General features: G+C 38.8%; 1 protein-coding gene across 1 annotated transcript in view; it reads left to right on the top strand.

Annotated features, from left to right (window-relative positions):
- Positions 1–27121, top strand: part of TLN2 (talin 2) — a 228549-nt gene that overhangs the window by 120871 nt on the left and 80557 nt on the right. Inside the window, exons 33-51 of the mRNA XM_048081274.2 lie at positions 430–523; positions 2289–2378; positions 3557–3679; positions 4941–5084; positions 5267–5428; positions 6513–6653; positions 7794–7975; positions 9110–9242; positions 10669–10770; positions 10868–11038; positions 12118–12264; positions 13147–13248; positions 14626–14745; positions 16416–16562; positions 17920–18086; positions 19819–20002; positions 22087–22212; positions 23458–23574; positions 25936–26121. Coding sequence (XP_047937231.2) covers positions 430–523; positions 2289–2378; positions 3557–3679; positions 4941–5084; positions 5267–5428; positions 6513–6653; positions 7794–7975; positions 9110–9242; positions 10669–10770; positions 10868–11038; positions 12118–12264; positions 13147–13248; positions 14626–14745; positions 16416–16562; positions 17920–18086; positions 19819–20002; positions 22087–22212; positions 23458–23574; positions 25936–26121 — 2638 coding nt within the window. The remainder of the gene's footprint in view (positions 1–429; positions 524–2288; positions 2379–3556; positions 3680–4940; positions 5085–5266; positions 5429–6512; positions 6654–7793; positions 7976–9109; positions 9243–10668; positions 10771–10867; positions 11039–12117; positions 12265–13146; positions 13249–14625; positions 14746–16415; positions 16563–17919; positions 18087–19818; positions 20003–22086; positions 22213–23457; positions 23575–25935; positions 26122–27121) is intronic.

Genomic DNA, 27121 nt, shown 5'->3' with positions numbered 1-27121 from the left:
TGTGTCCTGTAGTAGGTCCATTGTGAAGTCAGCTGGAACCAGCTGCACTCAGCACAGGGCAGCCCCTGGCCTTGAACTCAGAGGCCACCCCTGCAGCCCTCCCCACCAAGACCTTGCCATGCACACCTAATGCACATGTCACTGTGAAATAAAGCTGTTGCCTCTGGACTAACTTCTTAATTGTTTGCAATTGTCTCTGATGTTGATCACTATTAAATGCTTTAATTTTTTTCTGATTCTAGGAAGCTTATTAAGGAAAGGGTCTTTAGGCCAATTACTTTACAGCAGAGTTATTCCCGAAACAGTGGAAGGAAAGTAATAGAACATCAAAGCTTGAAAACTTGGTAGTATGCACTTAGTGAAACAGAAGCTTTAACTCAATGAATAGTTCAAGTTAAAAATGTACCTTGTTTCTTCTACTTTCCCTAGAGCTGTGACTGAGAGTATAAACCAGCTCATCACACTGTGCACCCAGCAAGCTCCTGGTCAGAAGGAATGTGACAATGCACTCAGAGAACTGGAGGTATTACTGCATTCCAGAAAGGTCTTCTGAAGAGCACCGGGACCAAAATATTTGATTTTCCTTTGTCTTTGATTAGCTTCTGTCACTGTCTTCTCACTTAGATATATGGCAGGGGTTTTAATTGCATACCAGATAAGCACAGAACCTCTCTGAACATCTTGTAGTTTTGGCTGGAGTGAAATTTGCCCTACTGTCCCCTTCTCTTCCTTGCTCCCCATAAAGTACAGTTCAGTCAGTATTATTCATAATTACTGTGGATTAAAAAGGAGTCTCAGTGGGCTGGACATCCCCAGTGCCAGCAGTGTACTGAAGGGAGTTGTAATTCCTTGATTTTCTGTTCTTAGAAGGTTGTTATTTATGGTGTTACTTAACCACTTAGTGTGTTTCAGCCAGGACTTTGTTAGGATGCTCTGTAGTCTTTCCCGGAGATTCTGGACGACTGTGTTTTGGGAGGACCTTCCTGTATGGCCTCCAGAGAGACGGCTAAACTTTCACAGTATTTCAACGGAAAGGGTTATAGAATACACAAAGATGTTATAACAATAGCAAATACATGTTAGCTGTTAGTATGAAGTTGTGCTGGCTTGTGTTATGCTGTTGTTTCTTTATATTCTGAGGACTTCTGTCTCCATAGTAGTATAAACTTCGCAGGAACATGGCGTATTTTACAAGGGTGTTATTTAAGGATCAAGCATAACAATGAGGAATTGCTGCAGTTGCTGTGAGAACTGGGAAAGAGATGGGAAGACACTGGAAACTGTGTTCTAAATACAACCTTTTCGTCACATCACATTGTTGTCACAGTTTCTTAATGGCTGTAAGGATGTAAAGATTAAAAAAAAAAAAAGCCTTTACAAATACTGTAGGTATGCCTTAATGTTAGGAGTTTATTTCTGTAGCAAGTCTAATAGTTTACATTCATGCCCAGACTTCCTTCAGGTGCAAGGCAAAGGTCAGATAAAGATACTAGTATCTTTCTGTACTTACCTAGTTTTTCTTCAGAAAGTTCAACTCTTTTCTGCCTGATATTTAGTGAGGTGGTTCTTCCAAACTTGGAAAAAGGCACCTTACAAATATTTTAAGCATAAGAGAATTATTGTCTACAGTATTTTGCAGCGTTTTACAAGTTTCTTCATCTAAATGCATTAAATCTTCTAAATGAATATCTGATGAACTTCTTCATTTCCAGGAATCAGTTTCACCTCAGAAAAATTAAATCCCATTTGTGCTTGTAGTTTTTTTGGCAGAGGGAGCTATATTGGTGGGTTCTGTTGACAGTAGGAGGAAGCAGGCAGATGGTTACTAGCATTTAGTTTGGTAGCCCTTTTTATCTCTAGACAGTACTTAAATGGTAGCTTGTTCTCCTATCACCTAGTCTTTTAATTCCAGTTATAAAATGTTAAAATATTACTGAAAACGTTAGACTACTCAGAACTGATGCAAAAACAGGTTGCCTCATGTGAGCCAAGCATTACTAACTGACCGTAGGCCAGCCATAACAAATGCAGGGTAAACCACATTAACCCATACTTCCAACAGATGGGTAGTGCAGAAATGAATAGTTACTGTAGTTCAGTTGATGTGGGGTAGCATTTAATGTGTAGTCCATATATCTGTATGTGAACCCTCAGTGACTGTAGTTTTCTGTGCTGGCTGGAGACAGTTACAACTACATTGGGATAAGCAGAACAGTTGTGATAGTGTACATTTTTCTCAGCTCAGTCTTTGGCTCTGTCAGTAAGCCAAGTTTCTTTCCTTCTTTCAGACAGTTAAGGGAATGCTGGATAACCCCAATGAGCCTGTGAGCGACCTCTCATATTTTGATTGCATTGAGGGTGTAATGGAAAACTCAAAGGTAACTTCCTTTTGCTACCTCTCTGCCAATTGTGAAGTACATTTTGGTTGTCATAGATTTCCACAAGTATATCAAACATGTTAGAAACACAGCACAGTATTTCTAAAGTGTGTGTTGCATTCCTTGGTAAGACTTAGCCTGAGATCAGTCTCTTAGAGGTCAGTGCATTTTTTTGGTCACTTTGAAGTCTTTTTTTTTTTTTTTTTTGCCTTGGTAGTATTTTTTATTATGTGACTGGCATGCAATGCTGGTTAAGCTTTCGCCTCTCTCCCTTCTCCTCTGGTTTATTAGACAATTTACAAGATGTCTATCATGCACGATGATATGTTTTGACTGCAGCTATGTTAGAAATGCCCAAAGTGTAAATGGGAGCCTTGGCAATGAAATACCATGGTATTGTTCTGTGTGAAACAGCTTAGTGAAATGTCTGAGCAGTCCAGATATTCCAGCACACAAGAAGATCTGTATGAAATCTCTGAAGTTCTTTTTGAGCATACCATGTCATACATCTTGCTTTGAAGCTTTGCTTTGGTGTCCTTATTACTTGATGTGTTGGGATTTTCTCAAATTCTTTGCTCTGTAAAAGAAAAACAGAATGCTTAAGGGGTTGGGAATGTGCACGTCATCTTGTTCTAGTGCTCTACTGTAGTCAGAACTTACTTTGAATTTTAAAACGAACATAAGCTGAATTTGGTGAGAGATTCTTTGAGAGTTAATGTGCGTTCTGATATCTGGATGGTTCCAGCAGATTAGATACAACTTGATCTCCAGTGAACTTCAGTGAGTTTGGGGGCAAAGAAGATCCAAGATGTATGAAAGCAGTTGCTGGTTTGGTTGCCATGTTCTGAAATCCATGAAACATACCTAGAGCCAGGCTACCTGTGACAAATACTGTATGGTAGAAAAAGTAATGCGTGTTATTTCTGTACCCTCATAGTCAATTGAGCTATAATAGTGTTAGTTCTTGGCCCTGTAAATCCAGTGCTGATCTGTATGTCTTATCCCTCATGCCACACAAAGGAATGTGCTCAAATCTACGAGCTTGTTAACTAGCTAAAATTTCTGGAAGCCAGGTCAAGCACTTTCATGAGCCTGAACAGGTTCATGGCCAGAAATCACTTGCCTTTTACTGGTAGGGAAGCATATTGGAAGTTTACATTGTTTTTTTAATTTCCAAGGTTCTTGGAGAATCAATGGCAGGCATTTCCCAGAATGCAAAAACTGGGGATCTTTTAGTCTTTGGAGAATGTGTTGGAGTTGCATCCAAGGCTCTTTGTGGCCTCACAGAGGCAGCAGCTCAGGTAAGCTATTGAAGTCTGTGAAGCAAATGTATGTATTTTTTTAAAAAATATTACGTTATACCTGTGTAATTCTGAGTTTTTTTTTCATTTGGGCCAAATAATGACCTTGTACTACGCAGTGCGCTCTGTGTAGGATACACATAAATTGTGAATATGCTGCTGTATGTTGCAGGAGTAACAGAGTACAATAACATGCAAATTTTTATAAAGAAAGGAAGTGACATCAAGAAGGTAAGTTTTCCTGAGGGTAAAGCAAATGTCAAAGCTGCAGTCTATAGAATACATGTTTGCAGCTCATATTACATCATAGAGAAGCACACAAAATCAAGCTGCAGTAAAAATAAATGATACAGCTTTGTTTTAGTTTACACTCCTAATTTGAGACTGCATTTCAGATAATAAGCAATCTGCCTTCTAGCTCTTTACTTTCTCAATAACCAAATATCTTAAGCTATCACAACAATTAGAGTCAAGACAAGGTCACTGTGGTTTGATCTGGTAACTGGTTGACTTGTACTCATGAGATTCTCTCACTTGTGCTTCAAGCCCATACAACCTTTTCAGTGAAGCATCTGGCTGTGGAAGATTATGCTTTGCATCTGGAAACTGCTTTTTGATTTCCCCAGTACAGAATCTCATTCTGAACTTAATCTTCTCCAAATCTAACCCTGGGTTGCCTTACCAGCATGTGGAGCTGACAAATACTGTATCTGTAATGGAAATTCATCAAGCAGTCTTCCAACACTGTTTTGCCAATCCAGACAAAAGGTCTTTGTTCAGAGGCATGAAACAATCTTATATTGTGGAAGAAAGAAAATAAGTTTGGCCAGAAGACGTCTTGAGCTGCAGTGAGACCATCACCTGCAGATATGATGGTCTCACTGAAGCTCAAGACGCTCACCTGCAGATGTGACAGTCAGCTACTTAGTAGTAGTAGTTCATTTGCTGTGGTGATCTGACGTCAGTAAGGAGGAGTTAGGAGAGGCATTTGTTTGCTTTACAGGAAGACTAGTTGCCTAAGCAAACGGGATGATTTTGTTTTGGCTAATTAAATTTCAGAAGTGCAATGGCTGAGGTGTCTTGGTTTCAGAGGTTTGTGGAGATGTATTACTAAAAATAATGTTACTAATACTTCACAGTATGATTTCTGGATGATTGCTGACTACCAAATGCAATGACATTTGGCAAGCTTATCAGAAAAGAACAAGGTGGATTTAGCCATGTTTCATCGTTTGTCTTTTCTTTCTTTCTCCATTTCTAGGCTGCTTACTTGGTTGGCATTTCAGATCCCAACAGTCAGGCAGGTCAGCAGGGTCTTGTTGACCCAATTCAGTTTGCCAGAGCCAATCAAGCGATCCAAATGGCTTGCCAGAACTTAGTTGATCCAGCAAGCAGCCCATCGCAGGTAACTGAAGGATTGCATTGAGCCTAGCATTGCTAGGACACATGAGTTCAATTTGTGACCAAGCAAAGGAGTTCTGTTTTAAAATTGTTGCCTGGCTTTGACCACAACTTTGCAGAGCTAGGATGTAGTAACCGTCCTGGTGCTCTGACAGTCTCCTTCTTCTGTGCTGTGTGTTTTTACAGGTATTGTCAGCTGCCACAATTGTGGCCAAACATACTTCTGCTCTGTGCAATGCCTGTCGCATTGCTTCATCAAAGACAGCAAATCCTGTTGCCAAGAGACACTTTGTGCAGTCTGCCAAGGAAGTTGCAAACAGCACAGCTAACCTGGTTAAGACTATCAAGGTACATGTGCTGCTTAATCATGCTGCATTTTTCCCCCTGAATCAGAACAGTGGTATCGCTTAAACTTCTGTGATATGTGTGCTTTAAGAAATTATTAATTACATTTTTGAAGGTCTGGCCTGCAAAATATGACCAGTGGTATAACTGTGCCATAGTCAAAATAGATAGATCTAGACGACGTTAATGTTAGAAAAGGCGGCTGGCTCATTCACTATGAGATGTGATGCCTCTGTATTGATATACTGAATGAGCTTGCACCATCAGAATAGTTTGTGAACAAGTGAATGTGAAGGTTTTTAATGGTGTTAAATTACTCGATATCCAGAGCCTTTTGGAGGTATTTGACAGCTGTATCATTAATTAAACAAACAAAAAGTAACATAATAGTAGTACTTGGAACCGAACAGAAGCAGTTTATGTTGCTGCTGTTTAATAGTCTTTTGTTAATGGTAATATTGTGTTTTGCAGATAGTTGCCTGCGTTTTGGCAGGGAGTAGCTTTACTTTTTATAAGCAAAAATAATACTTGTTAAGGCATAGAGGACTAATGAATCTTAGTCCTTCCTCTGGAAGCCATTAGCTGGTACACTACTGAAATTCTTATAAAAATAGCTATCTTCTTAAGACTGGAAAGTTACACAGAAGGTCCTTCGTTTTGAAATATTTCTGTGGGATTATGAAAGAGGTTAGTTCATTCATGTGAAAATGAGAGCAATAAATTCATAGTTTGCTTTAAAAAAGAAAAGCTGTACTAGAGTACTAACTTGTTAGCCATTTCTACCTGTTGGAGCATGAGGTGTACTGAGACATGATTTGTGAGAGTCATCTGAGTGCAATGATTTAAAGCATTTATTCAGTCTTGTGAAGTAAAGCAGCTGTGTCAAGTTTAGGGTCAATAATCAGCTAAGTTTGAAAAAAAAAGTTTAAAGAATCACATTCTTTGCCTCAGTTTTGTTTCTGGAAGAAGTTTCAGTTTTCAGATGTCATAAACACAACAGTTTAAACCTCTGAGGAATTAAACCATCTTCATTCAATTTCACAAGGAAACCCTTTCACATAGAGCTCAATCGTGATTTAATTTCCAGGCCCTGGATGGTGATTTCTCTGAAGAGAATCGCAACAAGTGCAGAATTGCTACTGCACCTTTGATAGAGGCTGTGGAAAATCTGACAGCGTTTGCTTCAAATCCAGAATTTGTCAGCATACCAGCACAGATCAGCACTGAGGTAGGCAGGATTTTGCACTTCAGTCCTGAAAAAGTTGAAAACGTTGAATTAATCCTCTGGTGGGAGACATGAAGCGGGTGTAGAGACTTGGCCGTGGAATGTGGCTGTGCTCCTGAGTGTTCATAAGACATTCTGCAGTCTTTCACTTATCCTCTGATCTTGACTTTTCTACCAGTAAGATAATACTAGTTATGCTCCAGCAAGCACTGGCTATCTCCTGTTAGTAAAGTTATATGGTACAAGTGACTTGCTTATCTTGTTAGCTGGATTCTTGCATGTGAGAAAGTAATAAATCTCCCTTTTTCCCTCAAGAACAGCTTTAACACACAGCGTCTAATTCGTCCTGAAAAGGACTGAATGGATGTCACTGTGCTTTCTCCCCTCCAAACATGATGCAGAGTTATGATGACAAGAAGTTTCTTTGCAAAGAATAACTTTTCACAGGTCACCTGTATTTTTCCCCAGTTTTGTCGTCAATCCGTGTAACTACAACAGATTAGTATTTAAAGTAACTAATAAAAGTTTAAGGGGGGAAAAATCCATCCAGCTTCATAAAAGCTTAGAAGTGTAGAGATCAAGTATTGTTACTGCCTTTACAACTGCTGCTTCCTGCTTTTGGCAAGCTCAGTTCTAGCTGGCAATATTAGATGATGCAGTAGCTGTTGCATCTTCAAAATTGTGGGGCTGTAACTGAAATTTAAGCCTACCTCCCAGGTCTGTGGTCCTTGGGTTTACCAGGTTACTGGAGTTAAAATAGATATGAAAATGATGATCCAATAAGTGTTGTAGTCAGAGTAATTCCTTTGAAAAGAGCACACTTGTTTGGATCTTACACTTTTTGTGACAAAAGGTTTGTTAAATCTGTAGTTTACAAGTGTCTGTTTTGTCCTGTTTATCAGCCGGATGGTGCCTTTACAAACTTATACACTGTTTTCTGAATTATGTTACAGAGAAAACAATTAAATGGCAGTGACTTTACTACAATTTGCATATTGATTATTAGTAAATATTGTAGTACTATACAAGAAACAATAATGTCATTTCACTGCTTTTAATTAAACCTATTTTTAGTAGCAGAATGCGTGTACAAACTCAAATAGTGATATAAATGTTCTTTATCTTGCACCTTTCTGACCACAGGGATCACGGGCACAGGAGCCAATTCTAATTTCTGCTAAAACGATGTTGGAGAGCTCATCTTTGTTGATCAAGACTGCTCGTTCTTTAGCTATCAATCCAAAAGACCCCCCTACGTGGTCTGTACTAGCTGGTCATTCCCATACTGTCTCAGATTCTATTAAGAGTCTTATCACCTCTATCAGGTATGTCTTCTGTAGTAAGTACATTTGTGTCCAGATCCATGCTAATTCAGCTGTTCCAATAAAGGGAAAATAAACTAACACTGTACAGCCCATGGTGCTGTGGTATTCTTCGCTAATGGAAATTACTTGTTCTGCGGTGCATGAAATCTCTCCAGTCATGCTGGCTGTTTAATCGTAACTGATGACTGCAGCACTGTGCAGCATGGGGTTGATATTTTGTTTCTATTCTGTTCTCCTTCTCCAGTTCCAGCTCTGATTCAGTGTAAATCAAATGTAAGAGGAAATGCTGTGGAGTAACAAATTTAGCTAGTATTATTTCCATCCAGACTGCTTACCTACATGGGCCGTGTGGAAAACTAGTTTTTGTGGGCAGGTCAGATAGTAAATAAATTCTCTCTTCTATCTATTCTTTACTATAGTCTTTTTGGTTTAGTTGTAAGAATGTCATCACCAAGTGTGAACATCTTTTAATATTTGAACTAAACCTTTCTATCCATTTATTGCAGACAAATTTTGAACTCATTAGGAGCGTACTCTGTCCTCAACCTCTCAATATCAAGTCTAAATTGCATGAATGTAGTGCACTAGGGAGTGTTACGGTTGAATTATTTTCTGGTAATGATTATACTGATATAGCAAACTGCACATCAGGACAAAGTACTTCAAAACTAATTTTCATTAAGAGATACTTGGGACTGAGTTTAAAAGATAATGACCAAGGAATTATTTTCTGAGACAGTTGCACTGTGCAGAAATTGGAATATTTTTTCCATTTGCCTGTTCCCAAGTGTCTGTTGCGTTTTCATGTTGACCTGATTGGGCTAATCCTCTGATCATAGTGAGGAGGTTGAGCTTTCCCTTCTCTTCTGAGGCAGCTCACTTATTTCTGTGTAACGAGGAATATTTCCTTCCATGCTCCCTTGTGTCTCCAGCCCTTGTACTGATTTTTGCAAAGCGTTTGGAGTACTTGGTACATAAATCAAATCTTGTCAGTTCTACAAAGCTCACTTAGGTCCTTGTTGTCCTCCTCCCATGTGCTTTATGTATCATCAGTTAATGAAGTGTGCTGGTGTGCATTCATGGTAGAGCCTGCCTCCTTCCCATCCTGCTCAAATTACTATTGCTGTCTTTCAGGGATAAGGCCCCAGGCCAGCGCGAATGTGATTACTCTATTGATGGGATCAACAGGTGCATCAGAGACATTGAGCAGGCCTCACTTGCAGCTGTCAGTCAGAGTCTGGCCACCAGAGATGACATATCAGTGGAGGTAAGGGAGATAGCACAGTAACGGAGGAGCACTGAGCAGCCTCGCTCACCCTGCTTCTTTCCTTTGCGTTTGAACATATAAAGCTGAGCACTCAGCAGAATGAGCTGAATGAGCCTGAGCGAAGGATTTTTCTTAGTAGAATCTTTCTAGGTAAAATCACATGCTAGCTGAAGTGCTTTGCTTCTGGGAAGGTAACAGAATCACCAGTACTGGTGAAAGTAGTTATTTTTAAGAACCACCCGTGTATTGCTTTCGTTTCCATTGGTGATATGAGCGCTAGTTAATGTTTCTATGGTGTCTGGCTTTGTGGAAGTCAGGATGTTTATGAAATGAATCTATTGCTAGAAGTGCAGTGATTTAAATTTCAATGTCCTTCTTATTAATGTGTGTTTTGTCATTAAGTAACTGAATTCCTTAACCAATGTTGATATGTTCTCATTGAAAAGATTTTTCCCCTCAAGGTGTCATATTGTACTGTTGCTTCCTGAAATTACATCTGTTTGTGTTTTCCAGTGGTCTTTTTGGGCTGTAATGCTGCATACTAGAAACCTTTCAGACTAAATGAAGCTGTATAAAATAAGCTATTACAGGAAATATTTCATAGGTATATTTTTAATTGAAATAATCAAGTCATCTCAGCTGTCATTTTGAATGGAAATAGTACTTAGAATAGCAAGTTAATTACAAAGTAATATAGAAATATAACTAAATGGAAAAATAGTATTTTTCTCCTGCCTTGCATGAGAATGAGCTAAATCCTGGCTGCCAAGACACGATCCGCTTTTGAAACTTTGAAAGCCAGTGTTTGTCTTAGGGAACCCACTAGTATGTGCTTAGAATTCTGTCCCACAGAGTGTATTCGGGGATCAGTCCACATCTCTGAGATGTCACCTTTGTCTTTCACTACTGATGAATTTCAGCTGCTGGTTTCAAAGTCTACAGCAGAGCTCTTGTGCTGTATTGTTTGCTTTGAAAAATGTCTCCATATTTAAATGGGAGCTCCTGCTGTTTTTTCCTGATTACTGCAGCAGTATTAACCCTTTGCAGGGCAAGAATAGGTGTTTTATTTGTTTGCTTTGCTTGTTTGGGGGGGGGGGGGGGGGGGCGGTCACATTGCAATGATAAATGGCAGATGTTTTGCTACTATCAGCTGGAGTAGGAGGCAGCCATCTTTCCCTTCCCTCCCTAGACCTGCCGTAGCAATCTAAAGAGCAGCATGGCCTATCTCAGTGTTTTCATATTTTGAAGGATAAAGGAGAAGAAATGATCATGGAAATCAAATGGACAGCGTGGATTTCTGTGTTGTGGTGTAGTTGGTCATTTAACAGTTGGAAATATTTCAGTTGGTCAGTCTGATTGTTATGGTACAGTATGACTTGATAAGTGAACAACTGTAACAGTAACTGACAACTTCTCTTTGTATTAGGCTCTACAGGAGCAGCTAACATCAGTTGTTCAGGAAATTGGCCACCTAATTGATCCTATAGCTACCGCAGCACGGGGAGAAGCAGCTCAGCTTGGGCACAAGGTACAGTCCTACATTTTATAAATGTATGTTAGTTAAAGAGTACCATTCTTCATCTTAGTTTTGAAATGGAGTTAAAAGATTATTTTGGCTTTCCTAGGTTACACAGCTGGCAAGTTACTTTGAACCCCTGGTTTTAGCTGCAGTTGGTGTGGCATCCAAAACTCTCGATCATCAGCAACAGATGACAGTGTTGGACCAGAGCAAGACACTTGCAGAATCTGCCTTACAGATGTTGTATGCAGCTAAGGAAGGAGGAGGAAATCCCAAGGTATAGTCACTGTGCGTAACAAGCAAATCACGAGAGGAAGAAGGGTGAAATGCATCCTGCAGTGATGCAGCCAAAGAAGTGGGCATGACAAGGTGAAATTGTCAATAAGTTGGTGCTGTAATACTACTATGGAGACATAGACTGTGGTACAGTCATGGATGGTAGGGATGTTAAAAATGGGGTTTGGAATACACTTGGACAGAGATGGGATAAATGAAAAGATCCGCCCACCAAGTGCTTTGAAGCAAGTGTGTACCTGCTCACTAAGGGTCAGGCACAGTGTGCCCTGTGTCTTGAGGCACTTGTGCACCTGCTCAGTAAGGGGTGGGCACAGCACATCTACTGTATTAGGGTTGTGCGCAGCAGGCAGGTGTCCTTGAAATGGGTGTGTGCACCTACTCTGTAAGGGGCATGTGAAGAGTGTCCAGTGTCTTTAGGCCTACATGTGCCTGAATTGTAAGGGCCACATATGCCTGCTTTATTGGGGGCAGACAGTGGGCATGCTGCACCCACCCCTTCCAAAGTGGGTGCAGCCCATGACTCCAAGACAATGGGTGCATTGTACATGCCTCTGTTAGAGTGGGTGCAGCACACCACCTCCAGGGCACTGTGTATGCCCCTAATAGAGTGGGTGTGCGCACTGTGCCTCAAGAGACTAGGCGCTCAGCGCATGACTCTAATACAGCAGGCTCAGCAGGTGCCTCCAAGATACTGGGAGCACTGCGTGCAGTCCCTTATAGAGCAGCCACACACAGTGTGCCTTATGATACTAATAAATTATACGCGCCTTAGGATACTTACAAATTAGGTGTAGTGTGTGCTTCCAAGACATATGGTATGTGCAGCCCACCTTTTATAAAGTGGGCACATTCCCCCAGTAGAGCATGTGTTTCCAAGACACCTGGTGCGATCAGTGCGACCCTTATACAACAGGTTCTACCAACTTATTTTATTAGAGTCTTTGTATTAAGATAAGATTTTCACATATTTCAAGTTTTGTTTATTTTTAAATCATACAGGCTTTTTTGTTGTCTTTCTCTTACAGAATGTTGATTTTTATCTTGTTCTCTTTGTTACAGGCATCACATACACATGATGCAATCACTGAGGCAGCTCAACTGATGAAAGAGGCTGTGGATGATATTATGGTTACCTTAAATGAAGCTGCTAGCGAAGTAGGCATGGTTGGAGGCATGGTAGACTCAATAGCAGAGGCAATGAGCAAGGTGAGGAGAGAAGTAAAGAGCACCCTTTTTTCCCTGGCACTTAAAGCAGATCCACAATGTAGGGTTTTGGAGAAGTTACAGCTAATTCATCTCAGTGTTATGTGGTAACTGATATGCAACAACAAACAATTCAGTGGTTGTTTGACTTCACGATACGTGCTATTTTTCAAACTGAGATGTGGGATGGTGTTCACGTTACTGAACTAGGTAGTAATTGATTACTAGAATTGTTTTGGAATGCTTTTGTCTAGCACTATGCTGATAGTGAAAAAAAAGGTCATAAGTATAGGTCAGCTATATTTCTAATTGTCCTCCTTTTCTTATTTATCTTTTAAGTTAGTGTTTTAAATGATTAGCGTCCAGCCTTGAAGCAGACTAGTGCCTGTGGGGAAAAGTGGCAAAGCCTGAGGTGTCTTGCTGTCTTTTGAAAGGTGTCATACTGGAACATTGCAATTGTAACATGTAAATAAGCTGAACCAAAAAAGTGAGCTTTTTTTCTTTTTTTGTTCTAAAGGGGTGCAGAACTGGGAATCTAAAATATTTTTTTCTCATGAATAAATCTAGCCTTCACACATTCATTTCTGCATTAGTGGAGAACAACAAAAGTTGGTATGAACTTGCATGGAAAGTTGGCCTTCCACTTGAAAACTCCTTTAACCAGGCTCTATTTCATTTCCACAAAATAGGATAAAGCATTTTCTAAATTTCCATATATATATATATATATATATATATATATATATCTCCCTGGTGCATTGTCTTTATTTGCATATTTGGAAAGAGCGAGATTGTTAAAAATACATAGATAATTTCAATATTATATAGGAAGTTGCTATCTATTATGAGGTTTTTACTTTTTCCATAACTTCCACATTCCTGCAGCTGGATGAAGGCACACCTGTGGATCCCAAGGGAACATTTGTTGATTATCAGACCACTGTGGTGAAATACTCTAAAGCCATTGCTGTTACAGCACAGGAAATGGTAAGAAATTTGGCTAGACCTGAGTAAAAGCTCTTTTGTGTACATAAACATCATGGAACTCTTTACATGCTGTTGAGTAACTCTGTGTAATGCTGTTTCCCAATAATCTTGTCTATTTAGCAATAATTCTATAAAAGAAGCCATGATTTTGTTAAATCCACTTGTGGACCTTACTGGTGTACTGGTAAGGTTGCTCTTTAGAAGAGGAGTGTTGGGTCTCTGTATTGTGTTGCAGCTGTTGTACAAAGATACTTCTATTTAGTTTGTTTTCTATTAGAAATACAGGGAAAATATTTTTATATTCATTTTAGTCAGTCTGATTATTTGTTACTGAAATACAGCCCTAGGTTTATTGATGACTGCAGGTTACCCTTTCACAGTGTGTGCTGTAATTTAACTTAGCCCATGAAATAACATCAGTTTTTTCAGATCACTGTAATACTTATGAATGCAGTTCAAGATGTTAAATTGTTTTTTCATTCATTTGTGAGATTTATCTGGGTTTAAAAACAGAACAAAAAAAACTTTATTTGAAACTGTTTGTTTCACTATACTGTTTATGATAAAATGTTTTTAGTTTTGAAGAATACCTCGTTTGTTTTTAAGAGAGATGGCGGATTATTAGTGTATGTTTGCAAGAATTTCCTGTGGAGATGATTTTTAAGAAATTGTTTGGTTTTGCAGTCCAGAAATGTTGATATTACTGCTCTCTATGACGTGACAGCTTATTTGTTAATAGTAGGAATTTGTCTAAAACTAGTTTTGCCCCAAGGATGGAATTTCATGGCTTTTGCTAACATAAATTGGAGAAAGAAGAAATAGTTTTGTTAAAAGGTAGGTTTTTTTCTAGAGAGATGCTCCATCTTTTATACTGATGCTGTACCATGGCATTCTGCATATGCGGCTATTTCTTTGTACTCTTTCTCCTGTCTTAGACACGTTTTGCATTGATTCTGGGACTTTCTCCATTTTTATGCTCCTATGCCACACGGGCTGAGGCTGATATAGGCTACTTCACTTTTGCCAACATAAGGTGGCTCTGAAAGGCAAAACCCACATCACTATTCAGTGTGAATAACTGTGTAGCTGGCCTATTGCCCTGCTATGTCAAAGGGTGAATTACCAGATCTAACTGCTGCTCTTTGATTACTCCGGATGTTCTGCGAGTGCCTGGTTACTGTGACTCTAATAAAGCATGCTCGCTTGGGTTTCCTCACGGAATTATTGCTGGAAGACAACTCCCTTATACTTCAAGCATTTTTCCCTGTTTCATCAGTGTGGCCAAACAAATGAGTGTGCTTCTAAACTGGAGTGTATTAACAAATTATTCTCATGCCTGTCATTTTTCTTTCTCTCTTGCTTGTGTTCTTTTTTCAGATGACTAAGTCGGTTACTAACCCGGAAGAGTTGGGAGGACTTGCATCACAAATGACCAATGACTATGGGCATTTGGCTCTCCAGGGCCGAATGGCTGCAGCTACAGCTGAACCAGAGGAGGTCTGCAGCTTTTAGACCTCTCTATTCTGTGCACACAGTGGCGTCAACATGGGTATTCTTTTACTGTAGGGAATAAGTTTTCTATTAGTAGAGCTATGAATCAGCAGATGTTTAACAAGCATTAGGGATTATGCAAAAGGAATAACATTTCAATTTGTTGTAAGAAAGTGGTGTAAGATGCAAGAATAGAAATCTTCAGTGAAAACCTCTATCCAGCTTCAAAAATCAACAGCTTGTGATTATAGTTAACAATCCTGTAGATCAGGTCAGAATTCTCCAAATCACTTGAGGATATCACTTACAGACAACTTGCAAACACAGAGAAAGCTCTTATTTACTATACAGTTTTTCTTTATCTCATAGGATCTGATGAATTACAAATATGTTTATTTATCTTGCCTGTAAGAGATTTCAAATATAACTTCCTGTTATACTTGGAAAAATGTACTTCCTGTACTTATTTTCAAGTATAGCATCTTGACAGCAGGGTGTGGACACAGTAGGAGCACAGTTGTCTTTTACTGCCAGGCATCTTTCGTACCTTAGAATCAGAAAACAATGTTGGAGGATTGGCTTCCTTACATGGTATTAAGCTCCTCACGCTTACTATTTGCCTCAATTGGATTAACCAGCTATAGTAGGTGCTGCATATTCTGTGAGCAAAAATAAATTTTTCTCTTCTTTTCATTGAATTCCTCTGGTTATGGAGCATAGAAGAACTTGGTTGAGATGGGGTAAGAGGGTATCTTAGCATCATGAGATGTATCAGGTTATCTAGATAAAAGATCTCCACAGAGATTTTGACTTTGTAATTAGGTTTCACCACTGAGAGACTACTTGAGTGCTTCATGATCAGTGGCTAAATGAAAAGCAATGTCTTGCATTCAGCTTTATATTGTTAAATTGAATGACCATTGCACGTTACTTTTTGCCTGAAGTAGAAATAATTTCATTTGTGATACTAATGGCTGTGAGTCCTGCTTACATATTAATCCAAATACAAAATTATATGCCTCAGTACTTGCAGGTGCTAGAACTAGCACACATTTCCAGTCAGGGACACCACACCTTATGCTATATAATTATTAATAAATCAGAAGTATCTCAGTTTTCAATATCGCATATGGACATAGTTACTTCTGGAGAGATGAGAATCTGTGCGAGATTCAAAAACGAATGAATCAAGTCATGTATTCTTCAACCCAATTTCAACAGTGTAGAGCAAATGTTTACTTTTTACCCATCATAAATACGTTTAAGACAGCTCCTGCTGACAACAACTTCTTTTTGCTTTTTGATTTTGGGAGATTAAATAGCATTACTCAAATGCATGCAGACTTCTTGGTGAAGTTTTGTGTGCTTGAGTTAAATACTCTTGGCTTGGATAAATGTCTTATGCTCACCAATTTAGGTTTACAGATGTGTTCTCTTTCCCAGGGTCTGGTTCACTAGCTCTCCAGTTTTATCAGTAAGCCTTTTGTAGGGGCTATGTGAGTAGATGACAATAAATCAGTCCAATCTCTGCCAAAAATATAGTGATGGGCAGAAGTTTGGTAATAAGGAATCACCAGAGTGAACATGTTTCCATTTGTGTTGACACAGTGTACCAGCATGACATTTACTTACTTTGCTCTTGCTCCCTTCTACCCTGTACCTCCTTTATCATGTAGATAGGGTTCCAGATCAAGACTCGGGTGCAAGAACTTGGTCATGGCTGTATTTTTCTTGTGCAAAAAGCTGGTGCTCTCCAGATTTGTCCTACAGACAGTTACACCAAAAGGGAGCTGATAGAATGCGCTCGTGCTGTGACTGAAAAGGTAAGGCATCCATCTGTATTGCCCCAGAGTTTGTCTACTAGACTTCACCAGGGAGTAAATCAGTCAAGTTGTGTGTATGTTCAGGAAATATTTTTTTTTAAACTTCCCATTATACTATGATATTGACTGAATTGCTGGAGGTTCTTACTTTCCTTCTTTTCTTTCAAGTGTTCGGTACAGTTCATGTAGTAGATAAGTCTCAGTCCTGTTTCTAACTTATAATAAAACATTAACCTCATACTGGAGGGAGTGTGGTCCAAATCTGGTCCCCAAGACATGAGATGCCACTTGTGTCTTACAAGATACTTCCCTGGAAACAGTAAGTCCATGTAGGTAGTAACAATTGTTATGATGAGGTTGGTTGAGGACGTGTTCTTCGTTCATCGGTGTCCTCTGCTTTTAAAACTGGGCTGTTCTCATGCATTTAGCATTTTCAGCTTGCCTGGGTTTTCTTGGTCTTTGGAAATACATGCTGCAGATGCCTTGCGTAGCTTGCATATGTAGGTTGCACTTGTTTGGACTGAAGTATCGTTTGGATGTAGATGTTTGTTACCAGATGGTGATTGTTTTCAAGTGACTGTTTGAACTGGAGTGGCAGTGATGTCTTAGCACTGTAGGACTGCACTGTGACTACAGTACAAGACATGGAGCCATTATTTTCTTCACAGGTTTTCTGCCAAATGTTGATTTACCAAAAAGGGATAGGAGGGATCTCAGCTCAGCAGCAGTTGTGTAACATCAGCCAGCAGAAATTCACCTCCTTTACTATTGTCTGTATGACAACATTGAATCACAATGAGATTTTTTTTATCCTCGTGATCATATTACCGAGCAGTACCAGAGAGATGGAAAAGTGACCCTGAAGTAAATGTAGCCAGGCCCTTTATTGACAATACAAAGTATTGCAAGATAATCGGAATTCTTATTTATTGTAGCAGGGGCAGCTTTTCTCTTCTTTTAGATAATAAGGAAGACGACTGCTTATAGTATTGATAGCCAAATGTCATTGTTTATACTCAGAGCAGATGTAGATAAGACCTTCATGATCTGCTTGTTCATTGCGTATTATGCCTGATCAAGAGACAGCCTGTCTTAGCATGAATGACAAAGGCTAGTAACAGGCTTCCTATGGTGGAAAACATAACCTATGTGACTAATGCACACATAAAGCAAGAAAGGAAAAGGAGAGTTTTGTTAAAGTTTGCAAAATAACTGTGCAGGATCAGTTTCAAATGTTGATTGCAGTCATTTTGAAGAGCAAACTTAACTCCTATCATACAAAAAGGGTTTGTTAACTCCTATCAGACAAAAACGATTCGTTTCATTGACCACCTTGTTCCTTTATTGTCATTTCCAGGTCTCTTTAGTTTTGTCTGCCCTTCAAGCAGGAAACAAAGGCACGCAAGCCTGTATTACTGCAGCCAGTGCTGTGTCTGGGATAATTGCAGATCTAGACACGACTATCATGTTTGCTACTGCTGGAACCCTTAATGCTGAAAACAACGAATCATTTGCAGACCACAGGTCAGTGTAACTGAAAAAGACAGAAGAGTGCGAGCACAGGGGAACAATGGAACTGGCAGAAGCAAAAGGCACGTGGAGATAAATTTTCTACCTTTCTAGATTCCCAGGAATGCAGTCAAATGAAGCAGTGGAGTGAGAAGAGAAATAGGAAAATTAGATTATGGGTAGAGGACAGCAAACCTCACTTCGGTTATTTCTGTGAGGAAAGTATTTTTAACAGTTGGAGAACATCTGCCAAGAGCTCTTCCAACAGACAACCACATCTGTAGCACTATTTTGGCTTTTTTTTTGTTTTTGATTAAACTGTTTCATTGTATAGACTACCATGCACTGTCATCCCAGTAGGGAGAATCACAGTCCATGACATTGAAGACAAATCTTGTCTATATGTTTTTTTTTTCCAACAGCTGTTTATGACTGTCTGCTAGTTTTTCTTGCTCAACACTGCATATGGTTAATGCTGATGTAAGCAGCAGTTAATGAAATGGCACAGCTATGCCACATGTTTTCTCCTTTGGGAGAGAAGCCAGTTTTTCCTTCTAGTAGCAACTGGAATATAACAATCTCAGTGTCTTTCAACACATTAAGAGATTTATGCCATCTGACTTGACTACCTTTGCAGTAAAACTCAGGGCTTCACAGACACAATACCGAATTTTTGCTTAGCAACCTAGCTGGCCAACACAGCAGTTAGATAGCCTGTATTTATTTCCCGACTCGCTACTAGTTGCTCAAGAAAGAGGCAAGATATGATGGTGTGTTACTTGTTGCTGTTCTACAGAGTGAAAGTCCGGGCTTGTTCTCTTTAACTTCACCAGGCTAATGTTTTCTTTGTTGCTTTATGGGTAGATATTGAAGACTGGCCTCAAACAGTTTTCTCCTTGAAGCTATGAATTATAAGGATATTTGTTAGTTTAGATTACTGAAGGTAAATGAAGGCTAAATGGTTGTACTATACCAGTCTTTTAGTTTCATAATGTGTGTTACTTATGGTGCAAATACTGGAACTTAAAGCTTACCTGAAGCACAACCCTAGAATGAGAGTCTCTCCGTTTGTTACAGTGAGTGAGTTAGAAAATAAGTTGTTGGTTTTTTCTGCAGGTGCCAATAATTTCCAGGTAGACATTTTATATGGCTACAATTATAGTTCTGAGTTAACTTGTGTCATTTGTGAAGTGTATACTCAAAATGTTTTGTTTTTTTTTTTTAATCTGAATGTTGCTGTGGGTTTGTTTGCCTGATGTGCCAAAACTTAGTTTGTGGTGAAGGGGAGCCCTGATAAGGTCATGTTGTTTGTTCCTTTGGCCATTCTTGCTGCTGCCTCCCTCTGTCAGAATGACTGTTTTCATTTCCATATGGTATGCTGGTTAAGGTGGACGTTTGACACCTGTTAGTTTGTTCACAGCATGGCTTGATTTTCTTCAGTGTTAAAATGCAACGTTTTGTTCCAAGATTTCCCTATCTCATTTCTTTTCAAGACAAGGTAACTTCAGTGAACTGCCTTGTATATAATATTATATAAATACAATGCTGCCGTTTTAATTGTCTTGTTATTTTATTTATTTGTTTTTAAATAGCAAGCTGGCTTGTGATACATTGTCATGACTGGTGTGATGACTTACGTCAGCTCTTTTATGAAGATGTTAGTCAGCATAACATTGAAAAAGACGTTTTTTTCCTCTTCTCCTTTTTACTCACTTCCCTGCTTTTTTTTTTTTTTTTTCTCCTTTAGGGAAAATATTCTGAAAACAGCAAAAGCCCTAGTTGAAGATACAAAATTGTTGGTTTCTGGTGCTGCCTCAAGTCAGGACAAATTGGCTCAAGCAGCTCAGTCATCAGCTAACACCATCACTCAACTTGCAGAGGTTGTAAAATTGGGAGCAGCTAGCCTGGGATCAGATGATCCTGAAACGCAGGTGAGATGTCTTAAGGTTTTTCTGATACTCTGAAATAGACCAAAGGGGTTTACAGAAATTGAAAAAGAGGCTAAAGGACCTTTTTGTTTGATAAGACCTTACAGGCCTTGTGCTTTAAAGCAAGACAGTAGGATTTATCTCTCTTGGGGCTCTTCTGGGTGAGACATAGCTCATTTTTAAATATACAATCACGAGTCTAGAACACCGAGTGGAAATAGACAAGCCTTTATATAAGACTTCTGGTTTTATTTCACGAGTGTGTTACGGCTTGGATGCTTTTGGCAAAGTATTGTTTTTGCTATGTTATGATGGGACTCCCGAGTTACCACTTTGTTGTAAATACATTGCATCACTTTAAAGCTATTTATTGAGCTTACAGCTGAGCTAGGCACTGTGTTACTTGCATAGGCTAAATTCTCAGCGTTCTATAGCTATATCTGAGTTTTTTAATTTAATGCAGTAACTTAAGCTTTCAGTGTAGGTTATCTCAAATATTTCTTCAGTTGTTTCTTGGGATCTTGGTGAAATGGAGATTGACAATTGTTGCAGATGTGCCTGTGGTGGCAAATTGGTTTGAAAAAGTCTGCTTGTTTGCTTAGGGCTCTGAAAGGGATGTGTGTTCTGCTTTTGCATGATTTCCGTGATGGAGTAAACTTCCAAGATGTTCCTCTCTGGAAAACACACTGCTGGAAATATTTTCTTGTTTTTAACAGAGGATTTCCTTAAACTAGTAACATATTTGCAAATTTAAAAGATTTATCATTGTTTTACTCTCTATGTAAAAGCTGAGAATGTAGTATCTAGAATAAAAGCTATTGTACAAAAGTAGGTATTTGAGGGAGCAATTTTATATTGCCAGTTGAAAATTTTAAGTGCATCATTTGTCCTAAATGGAGCATTTCTAATAGCTTTAGCACACAATACCATCACAGCATTTTTCTGTGGAAGCAAAACTGACTTTAACTGAAGTGATAGAGTTTCAGATGTCTTACAGTGGCAAGGACTTTACTTCTATAAAAGTTACAATGAACTAAAAAGAGGCGTAAAAGATCATAGAATCATTTAGGTTGGAAAAGACCTCTAAGATTATCTGGTACTATCTTTAACATAGCACGGCCAAGCCCACCATTAAACCATGTCACTAAGCTCAGCATCTACATGTTGCATTTCAGATGCTGGGCCCACTAGCATTTATAGAATCACAGCTTTGGAAGGAAGTTGCAGTTATATAATGCTATAGAAATGCAGTTATTGATAACTGACTGTGCCTTTTTTTCCCCTGAGCTTTATTTTTCTTGCATGTGTTAATATTTTTTCTTAAGATGAACAAATGCTCTGAAACCTAGGAAAAATACTTAGCACATTTTCTGTAAGTGGAAAGCACAAGGGAGAAGGCTTTGGAGAAGTTATTTCAATAGTACCCTATATTATCTAATAAGGCTTTAGTGTCTGTATATAACTTCTTGTAGTGTCTGTATGTTGTCTGGGAGTTCTCTACTTGAGCTTGGTTTTAGGAAGCAATATCTCTAGATTTGACTTTTCCTGACCTTAATGACAGCTAAGTCATATGGCACTTAATTCTGTAAGGCCACTTAAGGAGACTCAACATTCTTTTCCCTAAAGTAATGTCTCCCTCTAACATCTAGCTGAAGCAAGTACACTAGCTTTTTTAGTAGCGAATTTCACAGTTGGTATGTAGTGGTAGTTTGTAACCGTATAATCAGTCTGTTTAATTGCTGTCATCTGAAGAACATCAACAAGAACATAGGGAAAAGTAAACCTCTTACAGAAGTTCAGAGGAACAACAGCCTACTTGCAATCAGCATTTCAGTTTCTTCACAAGAAATAATCATTTTTACAAACTGACTGATTGTATGAAATACTGTAGCTATAAACACAGTTTTTCCTTTTCTAGAATGTTATATGTTTTATTGGGGTAGAGAGAGAGAGGGTGGTTATATTTGTGTATATTTGTGTCTTTACCTATCACTACTAGGCTTTGTTTAGCAGTTCTCTAAAAATCATGCGTTCATCCAGGCTGACATTTCTTGGCTGAGCCTCATGGCTATTGCTCATTCCTATAGGTTGTCCTGATTAATGCTATCAAGGATGTTGCAAAGGCCCTTTCTGATCTCATTGGTGCTACCAAAGGAGCTGCCAGCAAACCAGCAGATGACCCATCCATGTACCAGCTGAAGGGGGCTGCCAAGGTGAAAACTTATTTTTTATCTGAAAGTATTAGGTACAATCACACTTCCTAGGCAGCTGAAGCTTGGATTTCAGCAGTTTCTGGTTCACTGAGATCTCATCTCTTTCTTTGTTTCATTAGCATTCTGGGATGATACAGGAAAATAGTAAGATACTATTGGGTTTCCCTGAAGCTATCAGTTTTTGTAGGCTGTCAGGTAACTTTTGGGTTTTTGATGGAAGAACTGTAGTCTTTCTAGAGAGAAACTTGCATCTTTTGCATGTCTGAGGGCAAGTTCTCATCTAATAATGTTATAGACTAAATTGTATCCTATAAAAAAGTGTTACCTACATCCTGGAATCTGAATAATGCTGAAGATAAGCATGTTATACTCCTTATTTAGACCTTGCAGGCTGGAGGGGGAACAACACCACCAAGAACTCCACAGTAAGATGTTGTGCATGTCCAGTCCTTTTCTCCTAGATGTTTCCAGGAGGTAGTACATAAGTGTCAAAGCTCAAAAGTCATGTAGATTCCACCACATCTATGCTGTTTTTGTGCTATATTTTCCTTGCATCTGCGATATATTATGACAGTGCCTCAGAAAGATCTTTCAACTTTGTGTCTACAAAATATTTCCAGATGTGGAGACTTAGGCAGTATTACTTCTGCTTTCACATTATGGGAGTGTAATGATAGCATTTTGTCTACAAGTTCTTACTCATGTCTCTTCCTTACCTGTAAGACCTGCACCTCTGTTTCTTTCAGAGCAGATGAGAACTGCATACTGTAGAGGCGCTACTTAAAAATGACCTGTCTAGCCAAGAAAAGCGGTTTCTTGGCTCTTTCTGCTCTGAAGAGCTATCTGTGTTGTAATTCCTAAACTGTCAACAAGCTGACCTTTCTGTCTCTTAATTCCCAAGACTTCAAGTGTGACTAGGTATTGTTTGTATGTCAACACATTGGGGTATAGGAAAGAGAATGACAGGTTACGCTGCATTAGAACTGTTTGTAATGGGAACAATAACTGCAGTATCACTCTGCAGTAAGTTGTGCTACGCTTCTGCAACTTACAGGGAACATTTATAAGCTGGCAAACAGGAGAGTTGATATTTGTTCCTGTAACAAATACAATTTGTGAAGCTTTTTAGGCCCTATTAGAAATAATAAGACTACTTAGATCAATCTGCCTTGATGATTCATACCATGCTCTGAAAAATGCGAAGAAGGAATCATGCATCCTTTTCTCTACCTCTCTCTTTTTCAGGTGATGGTAACAAATGTCACATCACTTTTGAAGACAGTTAAAGCAGTAGAAGATGAAGCTACTCGAGGGACAAGAGCTCTTGAGGCCACAATTGAGTATATCAAACAGGAACTCACGGTAAAGAATAGAATAGCCATACATGGCAGCTTTTGTAAATAAACTCTTAACATCAAGCCAGGAAGCCCAGGGACTCCTCAAGCTATGCTTTACTGCCCTGCAATGACTTAGATGCAATTTGGCTCCCTCCATCTGTTATAAATCATCTCTGAAAGTACAATTACATACCACTTCAGCCTATGTACTTTCAGATGTTACAAGTCCCCACTGCAGGATTTGAGATGCTACTGTCATGTAAAAATCTGGAAGCAACTGGTTCTTTGTTCTTTAGACACAAAGCATTCACTGCAGATATTATTTTGAGTCAAATGTTCTTTGCTTTTTTATTGACCCTAGCTTTCAAAATGTCTCTTTACTATCAAAGCTGTATTACAGTTACAGTTTAATCTTGTTTCTTTTTCCTTTATTATGACATGATATTAGAAGCGCTAAATAGCCTGATATCCAATATTTTGTCTAAGTAGGAATTAACAATAGAATAGAATTTTCTCCCAAATTAGGTGTTAGACCATGACAGGTTTTTTTTTTCTTCCTCTTTAAGATACAATAGTACAACCTACAACTGCACTTTTCAGTTACTCTTTTACTAGTAGACTGGTCAGTGACATAAATCAAAACTTGTGTGTTTGTGAAGAAGCCTGTTTTGTTCCCGTTTTGGTTAAAATCCATTTTTGAAAAATATAGGCATTTTCTTCGAAAAATACTTCATAGTATTTTAATGAAGTGTTTGCTGTTTCCCACAGTATTCTGGAGAAACTGGCTGCTCATTGCATGGACAGGTCTTTAGTTTGCTGGGTTGGACGGCTGCACTCAAAGAGTCCTAGTGAATAGAGTTAAATCCAGTTGGCGGCTGGTCTGCAGTGGTGTTCCCCAGGGTTCAGTACTGGGGCCAGTTTTGTTTAACATTATTTATCAATAATCCAGATGAGGGAGCTCAGTGCGCCCTCAGTAAGTCTGCAGACAGCACCAAGTTAGATGAAACGGTCAATCTGGTTGAAGTTAGGAAGGCTTTGCAGAGGGATCAATGGGACAAGTCCAATCATATGACGTACACCAGGTGCCGCTCTTGGGTCATAACAACCCCATGCAGCGCTATAAGCTTGGGGAAGAGTGGTTGGAAAGTTGGAGATATTCAAGAAACATGTGGACATGGCACTAAGGGACATAGTTTAGTGATGGGACTTGGTAAGGAACAGGCCTGTGGTGGTGGTGATGTCATTTTTTTTCATGGGGAGAAAAGTGGAATTCTAGGAGGATGTGGGAAGAAAAGCAGAGTGCTGGGAGGGCACAGAGAGGAAGCAAGAATGGTACACGTGCTCAGGAAAATGTTTCAAATTTGACCTGGAACTCCATGGATTGAAGCTGAGCAACACCAAGGAATGTTATTCGCATACTTGATTAGGCTTGATTTTTAACATCACTTCCATTTCTGGAAAGTTAAAACACTGATGAACCAGGAGCATGGGGTAAATCAGGCTAATGTTTGTCAAGACATTTGGATTCTGTAACCACTAGCATGTGTAAGATTGAAATACTCCCAAAGCATTGCTTGCACTGTGTGTATTAGAGAAAACTTGATTAATTGTACACTTGGAATTGCTACTGCAGAGAAAAAAAGATTGGCAAGCAAATAGATTAAAGCTTGAGAACGGGAAATATGAGCTAAATCTAAAGTTACCCAGCTCTTATCTATCTCTTATGACAGTTAATGTATTCCTCTATCCGTAAGTGGTATGTACTGTCAGATAGTTTGAACTGTTTTCAGACAATTCTCCATGGAAAATTATATCTTTAGGCTTTTAAGGGACACCAAGTGTAGAGAAAAAGAAAATGCTCTACATTTTTTTTATCCCTTCTCCACCTCCGTTTTTTTAAGAGGCATTTGAATATTTTGGTGATGTTCTCAGTCTACCCTGCACTGTGCTGGTTTCGGCAGCAATCACTTGGTAGCCCATAGCCTTTGCGAAGGAAGGATCTCTTTATTTGAGTAGAGCAGCGTAGGCAGCAGTCAGGATGAAAAAATACATCTAACTGAAAGAATATTAATTCTTTTGATATTGTAACACTCTAAACAGCTGTCTGTAAAACTGTGATCTAGGTACTTAGATGAGTTGTCCTTTGAGATGAGTGGGTTAAGCTTTTCTTGTATCCTTTCTTCAGCTTATTGTTTCTCTCTGTCTGTAGGTGAGCAGGCTTATCAGAACCAGGCTGATGACCAATGAAAATGATATTGAAGTACTCTGAATGTGTTTCTAATTTCCTGCTATTTGAAGGCTGCTTCCAGTTGTCTCTTTTTCGTGGTTTAAGTTGTTCTGGTTTGACTTGAAGGGTGTCAGGCTTTCCTTCTGCTTCCACTTACAGGTGTTTCAGTCAAATGAGGTTCCAGAAAAGACATCATCACCTGAAGAATCAATCCGGATGACGAAAGGAATCACCATGGCAACAGCCAAAGCTGTTGCAGCTGGGAACTCATGCAGACAGGAGGATGTGATTGCTACAGCAAATCTGAGCCGCAAAGCAGTAGCTGACATGCTAACAGCTTGTAAGGTAAAGATTCACTTCCTTGCCTAAGACTGATTTTTTTCCTCTCTCTCTAAATCCCTTGAATGTTATAGATCCTGTTCAGTTTTCTTTTTATTAAGGTTTTACTTTTCAGATGAGGAAGTTAATGGTTATGATAATTCTAAGGTAATGTAGTAACATCCCTATCAGAATTTTCTGTGTTAAATAAACAAAAAACCAAACCAACACTAATGCTCACTGCTTTATTTTTGTGAAAATGAAGTTTTAATTGACCTAATTTTCATGTTTTCAGTATCTTACTAAACTGGAAGACAAGAAATCTGCACAAGCAGTAGAGTATAAGAATAATGCTATGGTCAGAAATATGATTGCAGTATTTCTAGGAATCCCCTGTTTAAGGTAGTCATTTAGGTCTGTTTTAGTAGTCCTTTCTTTTCTCCTTAGGCAAACGTGTTGGTTTGATCAGCTTCTTTTTTGCTTTACAAAAATGTGTTTGATATTTGCACTGAAAATAGTGATACCTTCTTTTCTAAACTTGCTTGAGCTAGACAACTTTTAAAAGCAGATGTACAAAACTTGGGGCAGGCATGGGTATGTTGTATAAGTGACTGAAGAATCATTTGTCTTTTTTTCTGATGATAAAAAGGATCTAGGCATAAATAAAAATGTTGGGACTGTAAAGACCATATGAACTAACTCATTCCTGTTGATCTTTGTCTGTAAATTGTATTTATTATGTCTTTACATGCATGGAAGATGACAGGAAAATGGTGTTCTCTGTGACTTGTGAATTGCGTTATTTCATTGCATTCCTGCCAAAGTCTGTCCCAGATTACTTTTAGCTTAATACTGACCAAATTGGAGGAATAATTTTTGATTAATGATCATTTTAAAAACCAAAGTGGAAGGTCTAATATAACATAAAGCTGGATTTATACAAACTGTTGAATTAAACTTTTTATTTTGACTTCATTTTCTTAGAGCGTTTTTAGTGTCTGACAGTTCTTGAATACTTTGCATACTT

Source organism: Anser cygnoides, chromosome 11, assembly GCF_040182565.1.
Source record: "Anser cygnoides isolate HZ-2024a breed goose chromosome 11, Taihu_goose_T2T_genome, whole genome shotgun sequence".
Classification (NCBI taxonomy): domain Eukaryota; kingdom Metazoa; phylum Chordata; class Aves; order Anseriformes; family Anatidae; genus Anser; species Anser cygnoides.
This window is presented reverse-complemented; position numbering and strand designations above follow the sequence as displayed.